This window comes from Bactrocera latifrons, unplaced genomic scaffold (genome assembly GCF_001853355.1).
Source record: "Bactrocera latifrons isolate USDA-ARS-PBARC rearing strain unplaced genomic scaffold, ASM185335v1 scaffold_3, whole genome shotgun sequence".
Taxonomy (NCBI): domain Eukaryota; kingdom Metazoa; phylum Arthropoda; class Insecta; order Diptera; family Tephritidae; genus Bactrocera; species Bactrocera latifrons.
The window spans coordinates 802,533-814,393 of record NW_017536629.1 but is presented as its reverse complement, the minus strand read 5'-3'; the positions used below and the strand labels follow the sequence as shown (position 1 = coordinate 814,393).

At 38.5% G+C, this 11,861-nt stretch overlaps 1 protein-coding gene across 1 annotated transcript; it reads right to left on the bottom strand.

Moving 5' to 3' along the window:
- Window positions 1-3,961: 3,961 nt before the first annotated feature.
- Window positions 3,962-5,572, bottom strand: LOC108970375. Its single transcript, XM_018935713.1, has 2 exons — window positions 5,468-5,572; window positions 3,962-4,839 (listed from the first exon to the last, which is right to left on the bottom strand). The coding sequence occupies exons 1-2, from the start codon at window positions 5,480-5,482 to the stop codon at window positions 4,111-4,113; spliced, it is 744 nt and encodes a 247-aa protein (XP_018791258.1). The 5' UTR covers window positions 5,483-5,572; the 3' UTR covers window positions 3,962-4,110.
- Between the last annotated feature and the right edge of the window lie 6,289 nt (window positions 5,573-11,861).

Below are 11,861 nucleotides of genomic sequence, written 5' to 3'. Positions count from 1 at the left end.
GTCACCCTGATCACTTTGGTATATATAACCCTATATCTGACTCTTTTAGTTTTAGGACTTACAAACAACCGTTATGTGAACAAAACTATAATACTCTCCTTAGCAACTTTGTTGCGAGAGTATAAAAATTTGGAATTTTATATGGCATTACACGGAAAGGCCTGAGTAAGAACGGTTCTATGAATACACTGCAGAATATTACTTATACGCCAAGGAGTAACACGTGGTGTTAATGTCGACTTTGCGCTAAAGTTGCGCCGGAGTTTACGGAAATTTCAGCAGCACAACGAAAATACTTATACCAACTTTCAATTTTGTATGTTTATATGCAAATAAACTATAATTTATATTTGCTTTCTACACGTAATTGGCTTATTTCTTTTGTTGTACGCGTTGCTGGCTGCTATGTGATTACTGCTTGCTTATACTTAATCTTACATAAACCGTGTACCGCAACCATTTTTCATTTCTGTTCGGTTTTGGTTTTTCATGTAAACTTACTTTACCTTTATTTTTAAATATATCTTTATTTTTTTAAGAACTTCTTCGAACTTTCTATGTTATTGTTTAAATTAATTTATTCCAAAATAAATATAGCTTTTTCTTTTGCCATTTTTTCCGACTTGTATAATTTTGAAAATAAATACTTGACAGTGCGCCGTTTAAAGAAAAAATATCAACCCTCAAAGGCTAGTTTCAATATGTAAATAATAAGTATTAAATCTCTATTAGCAATTTAGCTGCGTTATTCTAAATTTTCTAATTTTTTCTAAGAAARTATTATTCTGAAATTATACATTCAACCTTGACAACGGCCTCAACCAAAAATAATGGTGCACACCTACTCGAACGGATCATATGACCGCAGGCAAAAGTCATTAAACATACACATACGAGTATATCAACACATACATACGAACCAAAGTCATTAAACATACACATACAAGTATATCAACACATACATACGAACCAAAATCTCATTACCCGCGGCTAAAATTGGCAACCTTAATTTCTGTGATTTTCTTCGAATGATAATGACATGATATTTGATTAGCCTCGACACCATACTGCTTTCTACGCGCGTCACGTGCAATTACGTGGAAGYGACAATCAACAAAGTACAAATACAGCTATAATCGCCCACACAAGCACCAGTAAACAATATTTCCTCCGCCTTAGCACCACAAAGCTGGCGGGTGAAAGAGTGTGAACGCATAAAACCGTTATCGTTCTAGATTTAATTTCCGCTTTCCCTTTGATATTAATACTCGATGCTGTCGGTCTAAGCGGCCTTTTATTTCGCTACCTTGAATTGGCATTAAGTTGACGCGTGKGAGCGTAGAACTCATATCAAACTATTTTACAGCTTTGCGGTCAACGCGGCCACAGTGGGTTATTTCGTATATGTTTAGTATGACAATATCAATGATGCGCATGCCACCAAAGAATTTGTCTAGTTTAAGACCTGAATTGAATTCACATTTAATTTTGAAGACAACCAGTTGTTAAATTTTTGTTCATAATCAAGTGATAAAGAAGAGTTGACATCACGGGAGTAGTGTCTACATAACCAGAAGTGACAAAAAATKTTATCCGACCAAGGTCTGCCAACTCGACAGCATTACTATAAATAACTTCCGGGATGTTTTCTGACGTTTCCTGATTCCTKAAAAGAAAACTTGCCAGCAAATTATTGTGAACCACTTATAATTCACTACTCTGCATTGACGACTTTCACGAAATTAGTCTTAAAGAAATCTACGCCCTCGACTTAATCACATTACATCGTTAAACACTTCATCGCCAAAAATTGAATTAAATCCGTCGAGGCACTGCTGCTGAGTTAAGCCGCATCGAAAGTAAAATTATGGTACGAACATCGCGATTTAGTTCAATTTTTGGGCGGAAATGAATATTTTAAGTTACTGTAAATACCACAAATACGATCGTATGCTATTCTGAGACAAAGAACCTCCCGTAAAAATCAGTCTCTCACATGTCGTTCTCAAGCGTTGGCCATCATTGTGACGTCATCGTGGCGAATTTGGCCTATATCCTTCCAAGATCAAATGAACTCAAAAACTGAAGCCGCTTAAYYACCAGAATCGTAGTATGTCTAACAGCAATTCACACGTACTCCATGAGTAACCATTGCATCTCGAAAAAATTACATTTTGAAGCGGTTCATGGACCGACGGCATCATTGTCTATGTGGCGCTACGTCAAGTCTATGGACTACGCCAACAAGCCAGCGACGATTGATGCACTTTGTACGAATATCGAATGTGAAATTGCAGCAGTATCGGTCGATTTATGATTGAAATCCGTCGAAAATTGAGTTCAACATCTGAACCTCTGCAAGCGTGCCCGTAATGGTGTATGCAAAAGAAATCGAGTACCATACATAATGGCATCGAATGTGCTTTTAAAAGAAGAAATAATTTCATTGACATCCCAAAGTGTTTTTGTTTTACTTAATGGAACTTATGTGGTGCTCTTATTAAAAAATCCGTTATAATTTATTTTGGAGAAGAAAATATTTTTTGTCACCAATTCACTGGTTCATCACACTTCCTTCCCTACACTGTCCCATAAATACTTATAAATAAACCATATAGTTTGAAATATAGCATACACCCATTCCTTGGACACATTTATTGGCACGCTTATAAATATAATCGCTGTCATTTGTGTTCATGACCCATTGAGTCGCCAGCACCGAGATAAGTATACTGCTGAGAAATATAGCTCCATTTTACTCTATATTCCCCGTTCGCTTTGCTTTGGTGCTTGATGTACTCGCATTGCACTAACATACAATTGCCTTAATATGTTCGAGATGTTGCTCGCTGCGCTTCCCCCGAAAGGATATACGAGTGTCCGTACATATTTATGCCGCTGCGTAACCAATAAGCACTGAGGACGCGGCGCACTGTCAAGTATTTATTGGATTAAAATGTATTCTCATTCAATTAATACAAGTGAGCGGTTCTGATACGCCAAGCCGGAGCCGGAGCCGCAACCGAAACGCCGCGAAGGGGGGCACGCAGCGGAGTGTTCGCGTGGTTTAAACGACAGCAAAAGTGTTGATGACTGCTTACTGTTGCTTCGGCTTGTGCCTTCATTCGTTTATCACAAGGCATTAATGATGTAATGAATGGAACAAATTAAGGGGGCAACCGTGCTGCTTTCCGGTTGATAGCTAGTTGTTGGGAGAAGTGCCTTCTGACTGATTAAGTGATTTTGTGAGCACACTAAACAAGCTTTTAGGGTGAATTTAATTAGGGAGCCACTTTGAAAATGAAAATGACCTAATTTATGTTTCGACCTCTGAAGCTTACTGGTAATTGTTCCACTTAATCCTTGCGGCACTTCGGACACTCTACTTTTCCGCTTTGAGAAAATATCAATATTCAATATTAGTAGTAATATTAATAATCAAGTTGAGTTGTCAGTTTCTGGTTTGGTAAAATTATTTTCTCTTTCATATTTTTGTCGAGCAAGAATTCGAACCAATATACATATAAAATAGCACTTGAAGTATTGAGCTTCGGTACTACACCTTTTTTCTACTAGAGTTAATTTACAGTTCGCATCTGTTATTTGACCTCCACCAGATAACAACTGACAACGTCTCTAACAGCCAAGATGAACAACTTGTTTAACAAATTGGCCATTCTGGAGACAACTTTACCATTTGCTTGCTCTTCAATTGCGGCTTAGAATCGTTCGGAATATAGATAAAAATCAATATTGTCTTAAAAAATTACTGGTATCCTTTGTTGGTATCATTAGCCCTCGAAGTAATAAAAAGTTGTAATGCAAGTTGTCTAGTGAAAACAACTGGCTTCCATATTTTTTGTACAGAAATTTACGAGTTTCGAAATAAGCACTTCTTCTCTCTTATGAATTCTATTAGCAAAGATTGATGCCTACCTTTCGAAATTAAGGGTTTGAATAATTTTAATAAAATACCAAATTTATTTAATATTAGTTAACTAGGATGTGCCGTAAATTCTCAAAATATGAAGTATGATATAAAAGCTAGAACAACAAGTTCCAATGCAATGAAATTTTTCTAMTTTAATTTAATTATATTACATCAAAACTCTAATTCGGTGGCAGATAGCCAACGGCAGCTTCAGCACCGCCTTGACTCTGCGCTAACGGCACTGCCGCAGGCGAAGCGAAGTCCAAAACTGGTGCCACACCTTCATTTGAGTGTTGCGATTGACCGCCCAGGGACTCGTATTGCGATTGAATGGCGTGCTGTGCATGCGCCGCATCTTCGGGCGTGCGATACTTAACGAAATGCACTTCTGGTGCATTCGTGCTGCTACCCTTCAGCGCCTGCAACTTGTTGGCCAATTCAGAGACATCGGGTTGCTTGCTAAGCACATAAATAGCAGTGCGCTGCTCGGCAGCCTGTTGAGCCAACTGCAGTACGGCATTGCTAAGACCTTGATTTTCTGGCGCCTTAATGAAGACCACACGCAATTGCTTCTTTAGCGATCCGCCGAATTGTTCAGCGCCAATATTATCCTCGAACTCGAGCTCGGGCGCAGCGTAAGTGTAGAACTCCTTGTTGTATTCGATGTGTCCAGATTGTGGACCTAATCCTATTCCACTACCGCTGTGAGCGAAGTTTCCGGCATCATTAGTGCCAGCGAGTCCGCCAAATCCACTGTCAGTTGTAGTGGCAACTCCACCGGAGTAGCTGTTTGCTCCGTTTGTGATAGCATTGCCGAGAAGGACTCCTCCAATCGGAGCATCGTGTCCAAGTGGCTGGTAATTGTATCCCAAATTATCCGCCGCTGCGGCAGCAACGAGGCAAAAAAGCTGGAATTAATCACAAGATTTATGTAAATCATAATGTTCAAAATTAACATTTAACTGTACCAAAGAATGATGATTTCGTCAATCACTTAATCCTTTTTCCATATTCTTTCACTATTAAAATTTATTATATTTTGCTCTTCGCTGCTAAAATATGGAATAGATTCAATACTATTTTCGAGCTGCTTTCCACATAAAGTTCCGACTGCCTAAGTCTAATTTTAGAATTTATATCAGTTCTTTGGGATCAGCGGAGATGAATCAATCGCTCTCATCGCATTCACTATTCTCTCAGCTCATTCTCTTTTGATGAAAAATTTGTAAATGATTTGAACTCGGGATAACCACAATTGTGTTAAACTTTATTCGCGATTTGCAATCGGACTTTTTTTTACAAAATTAAATTCCATAATCCTTTACCTATCTATGTTTAATACTCTACAAGATAAATGTTGCCTTGCTTAGCCACCACTTAAACCTTTCCGTTCTACGAAGTTTTCAGCAACCTTTTTGACACCTTATGCTTTTCACACTTCCACTTTTAACCTCACTTTCGAACTTCGAATATTTTGTAAAAGTTTTCGCAAATCAAACTACCCGTGTCACTTAACTTTGACACTTGAACACTTACGAGAAATCCGTACATCTTTCGTTCGCAATATTGATGGATAATCTTGACCGAGTTGGACTCCGGTCTGACGTTAATGAGAGCTAAAACGTGTTTATGGCTTGCGATATTGGCGCGCGTGTTTTATAGATGAAATGCAGCGAAATTGCTTTAATTTGAAAAGGTTCAATAAAAACCCGATAAACGTGGTTTAAGCAAAATCAATGCCAAGCCAAATGAAAGACAAAAGGTGCGCAAAAATTACACACCAAACATTGTAAACATTGCAAACCCAATTTAAAAGAGCCTGAAACTCTTCGCAATTGATTTGGCAATTTGGCAACCAGCAGCGCAGTTGTAAGTTGAGTTGTTGAGCTGAAATTGATATTGACGGTATTATAATTAATGATAAATACTGCAAAATGTCAGTCGCATGTGAATGATTTTTATGATAAATATTTTCGCTTGAAAAGGGGGAGTGTTACAAGCTTTTCAATTATCACATTACTCTTTCCCAAGTCAAGTGCAAATTAGTTACCTTCCTTAATATCGCACAAAACCGCGGGTTTCTGCATTTATGTTTAGTCGTATCTGAATTTGAAGAGTGCCTGTTTTGTTTTGGCTCTTGGAGTAGAGAGAGCTCTGCGTCATTCGTAACTACAAAGCTTCATAAGCTCTCCAAAGTATGCAAATGGTTTTTTTGGCAAAATCAATTTATTTCATTCAAAATAATCTCCTTCTGCTTCAATACAGCTTTTTGCACAGTCGAAAAGCATGTCGAACGAGTGTTTTAGCTCGTTGGTCGGTATGGCAAGCCTTTTGAATGGCCTCTATGTCTGCATACGCTTTCCTTTCATGGGCAAATGCATTTTACCGAAAAGGAAGTCGCACGGTGCCATGAATACTGGAAGTGGTTAGTGGTTTAAATGTAATTTTTGGTCAAATAATCGGACACACGCGTCCTTCGAATGTTGGATTCTGAGCAATTTTTGTACACATCTTTGGTCAAAATGCGACAAATCGATGTTTTGGAGATGCTCAATTTCATTTCAATGATGATTTTGATTTTTTGATGAAATCACGCACAGCTTCGATAGAATTTTCGGTGATCAAGGAATTTGATTGGTCCACATGTTGAACGTCATTTATGTCTTCACGATCACTTTGAAGAAGCTGAAACTACCTGTGCACTCAGCTACGGAATAGACAATAATCGCCATAAACTTGTTACATCAACTGAAACGTTTTGGTAAAGGTTTCACCAATTTTAAAACACAATTTTATGTTGGTTTTTTGTTCGGAGCTCATTTTTGCACCGGTAACATAAACATACTGACACTTAAAACGCAATAACTTCACTTCCAATCAATGAAATGTCATGAAATTCTCACTGGACAATCGATAAGATGGCTACCTCTAACGCACCAGTCGAGCGCTAGAAGGCGCTGGATTCAAAAAGTCCGATTTACTTTGGAATTCTCCTAGTAGTTCGGTGATTTTCATGCAAACCATTTTAGCACTGCATACAATCAACTCAGTGGAATTCCTAAAACGACTGTTTAGACGATAATATCAAAATATATTAAACAATTTGGAAAGATAGAAAAATGAACTTGACCGAGACAGCTCATACTTTGGTGATAACAACGGGCTGTATTGGGCATCTCGTTCATAAATAAACGAGAACAATAACAGAAAGAGAAATCCCTGCCCTCTTCTGACACGGCTTCCCTAGAGAGCTTCTGTCTAATTAAATCASCAAGCGGCAGAGAGAAACGTTTCTGGTGAACATTGGAACTCTCCGAAATCAAAGCTTCTTGTGGACGGCTCCTCAACAAGACCCGAAATAGTAGGAAAACTAACGACTGGTTATTGTACAAGGTCGAACTCGCTCCAACAGTTCCGAAATAAAAAAGGTCAAAAGGAAAGCATTTTATGGAAAGGTGGAAGGTGACTTGCACATACCAATATTGGATTTTGATTATTTTAAAAAAGATTTTCGGTTTTATTTTCTTTCTTGTCGATACAGGTATGAGAAGTATTCATTTCTTCAATGTTACTTTGTCTTTTTGATGTCTGCTCACCAATCCTGAAAACAGCGTTTCGAGAAAAACGCGTTTAAATTTTGGAGCCAATTGCACTACCTTCTTACAAATACCGTCATATCTCAGAGAATATTTTCCAGATCAAATTCAATATCAAATATTATTGACGATATGTATATATGAAAATATTTTTTTTTTTTTTTTTTTTTTTTGTAAGTCACAAGCAGATATAACCCTGTAAATCACTAAAGATTGCACCAACTTTGGTAAATACGCCGATTCGATAGAAATTGAGGCATCTACGATTGGCTCATTATGTAAGAAAGCGAAATGAATCGGTGCATATTTCATAACAAAAGTCACTCAAACAGCCATCGAACACAGACACCAGAATCAATAAAAATAAACAAAAACGAAAACATCAAACAATTAACCGCAAAGCCATAAAACGGGTTTGCTTACAAAGACACAAAGAGCAGAAGATACACTAACAATAGCTACCCGCGGAACATTAGTAAGCATTTAAATGGACACTTTGTAAATCTCGCAAGCATAACTTCGATCGTATTCAGCGCGCTGGAAGGTAATTAATTAAAAAATACTAATTTGCATTTGTTCGAGCGCCACGCGCTTTAGTCACCGATTTCGCATTTCAATGTCACATTTCGCTTTTAAGCGCCTCATTTTACAGCTACGATGCGAAAGAAAAGCAATTAGGGTTTTAGTGCCCAACACAAAGCGAAAGAAAGAAATTGCAACAAAGGAAAAAGACTGACTCACATACAAACACAGCCACACACACACACACACACGTACATATGTGGGCAATGAAACTGTAAAGTATTTAAATTTAAAATTAACGGTAATCCGTGTAATGAGCGATAATTTCAATGGCATTTAGCTTAAATGAAGCGTAACTCGGCTCAATTGCGGCACTTTGTATCGCTTTAATTGAATAAGCTGCTCATTTTGCAGACATTCGGACTGCTGTCAGCAGCAAATATTGTCTGGGCCCACACAATAGCTGTCTATTTCGTGCGAATCGGCTGTTTGTGGTTGTAGAAAATAGCTGAGAACCACTTACTTCCATAAATCTGAACTGAGAGCCTTATACACTGACACACGCAAGCATTTCACCCTCAGTGGCCACAGCCGCTTGTCCATCCATTGTTTATCCACAGACGCACACACATACGCACACATATTTCCGTTAAACCACAAACATTACTTAAATCTCGTGCTTCAGCTCCGAAGTGTTTGGCTTTAAATTTCAACAATTACTTGAAGACATCTCGAGTGTGTAAGCCACTAAAATTTAGACACATAAATAGATTTATGTACATTTGTACATACATATGTAGACATTCAAATATGTCTGTGTGTGTGTGTGTCTGTTGTTGTTGTCAGAGCAACAGTCTTCGGTGAAAAGACAATTTCGACAATGCCGTGAAGTGTGTTTCATCTAACTGTAGTGCCATTTATCTATTTATTTTAACTAAAGTGAGTATACCATAAACACAGGCATATGATATTACGCCCTGCTCTTTTAGGGATTCTGAGCAAATACGAGTTTGCCGGAGCTTACGAGCTATTAAATTGTAGCCAACACCTACGAACAATGCACGCCTACATAGTTAGCTCTGAGCGTATTACAGTTTATAGTGAAAAATAAWTTTGCTTTTGTAGCACTTTGCCAAAAATAAAATAAATACAAAAGTGAACTAAAATTCATTGGTATTCTCGAAACAGTAGGACGCCTACGTTCCGCTAGTGAACCCAAATCTTAACGGCTGCAATGAGTGCACATCGCCTCCTATGGAAGTTTAGCATAGAACTCTGTATACTGATTCTCCGAAATCCGCCTGATTGCGTTAGCAAGAGCACATTCTGACTGGACATTCATACTTATATTGTTATTAGCAGTACTCGATTTGTCAATCGCTGGATAGTAGCCAATCGAACAAACCCAAATGTTCATARTAATAAGTAACACCAGTGGTGCAACCCTACGTTAGCAGGTTTATCTCGGAAGTTGTTATCAGCTTCAGAAAGAACACATGTCTGAACACTTGGAAAGTCCTCACTCACTTTGGCTTCATACAGGATCATTTGGAKCACGCAACCGAACTCTGACGGCTCCTTCTCTGCCTCAGAGTGCAGCCTTCTTCAGAAATGTGACCGTCCACTCAGATAGCAGAGCGGCTACTAAGGAAAATCACCCTAGAATCCTGCTCCTGTATTCTCTTGTGTTCTACTATTAGATAGCTGGGCTTCGCGRGAGCTTGCCCATCGCTGGAAGACCATTGGTACATGCGCTGTCGCAAAACTGGCAAAAGGTCGTTTTCAAAAGAACTAGTAATCTCTTTGCCCTCAGCAAGGCTAGCATCTSAATAGTTGCGAGGCTTTTTATGGGTCATTGTTCTATTGACATCCACGCAGTAAGGCAGGGAATCTTACCAGACGTCATCTGCAGAAGTTGTATGAAAGAAGATGAGGTGGAAACAACTCAACASTTCCTTCTTGACTTTTGACACTTTTWAGTTTTGCGAGCCGAGTTAAAAAAATTTGCTGTAATGTCGCAATTCCTTCCTTGTTGCACGTGCTGTGTGGCACGTGTCGCCGTCTTGTTGGGACCAGATGTTGTCAAGATCAACTTCTTTCAATTGCGGCCATAAAAAGTTGGTTATCAACGCTCTATACCGCCGTCCCTTACCAGATTACAAGATTCATTTCGAAAGTAGTACATACTTATGAATCCACCAGATAYAGCAAACTGTTAATTTGGGAATTTAATGGTTGTTCATAGTTAATTTGTAGATTTTCTTCGCACCAGAATCCACAGTTTGGTTTATTGACCGCACAGCTCAGATGAAATTGAGCCTCCTCGAATAAGATGATTTTCTTTCTTCAGTTCTTGAGTGAGAACTGTTTCATATGGATGCAAGTCCAAATTTTTGCTCAAAATCCGCCAGGTTGTGGTTTAAAWCTGTCCGAATTCTTGACAACGTTTTGGAATTGGCAAATCGCGGTCTTCAACGACACTTGCCAAAACGGCAGTAATATTTTCATTACTTCSAATGGTTCTTTGTCTCATTGTCACTTCATCATTACATAAAGAAAATGTGAGCTCTAAATTTTGAAGAATTCGACGAATAGCGAACACAGGTGGACGATTATTACGGCCATGAAATGTTGCCACTGAAAAACGATGAAAAAATCATGGCATATTAAAAATGGCCCAAAAGACACTTAAAAATCATATTAGACGTCAATGTGGGTAATTAGAGGGCACAATAGACCAAAGTTCGCAGTGCATTCCTCATCATCATTCATTCAGGCCAAGTTTTATATCTGTCTCTTATACACATCTAGATGTGTATAAGAGACAGATATTAAACAGTAAATAGCAGACGTCAATGTGGGTAAAGAGAGGGCACAATAGACCAAAGTTCGCAGTGCATTCCTCATCATCATTCATTCAAATGGCAGACTAAAAGTGGACGAAACGTTCAATTAAACCTCATCATCGGCTATCCTGCCACAACTGCCTATAACCCTAGACTAAGTGACCCAAATTCTTAATGAGGCTAATGTTTCGGAATACCTACATATATACATATATCAAGAACAAYATAACACTTGAAATTATTGGTGACAAACCTCCTTCCACCGAAACCATGTGGCTTGGAATACTCTCAATTGGTAATTATAATTTATTATTGTAATAAAACAACAATTTGTTGTAAAACTTTGTCATTCTAGTTCTACCTGTAACAGTTGAGGCTTACAAACACACAACATACACATTTGGTGGGCATGCAAGGACATGAGTAATCGTATGAGTTTCTATACGCAGCAACAACTTTGTACGTAGGGCTATGTGTGATGTGTGTGATTGCGGTGTGTATTAGCCACTGTTTTTCACATTTGCTGGCATTCATACTCCTGTCGTGTTTTGTTTGTCATTCATCAAGTTAAAAACTGAATGTCCTTTTGTCTCAAAACATTGTCAGTCGCTTGTCTCGACACCATCAGTGCGTTCAGCAACAGTCCGTTGGTTAGTTGGTTTGGGCAGAGGCTTGCACAATCATAATTTTATCGCATTCAACGTTTATCTTTGCGTTTGCCTTTTTGCTATATGCGTTTTCAGTTATGCCCACCCACCTGGCCTTCAGTGCTGGCCCCACTTATGTACATACATATGTAGTTGTGTAAGTCTAGTCTCGACGTTCTGAAGTGTTGCTTTGTTGCTGCTTGGCTCCGCTCAGCGGGGCACGGTGCAACACCGCAAAACAAATAATGCTTGTGTGTTCTTATTATTTAATTTCATTTGTTCTGAATATGTCATGGCATAATAAAATGTGTCATGCGAA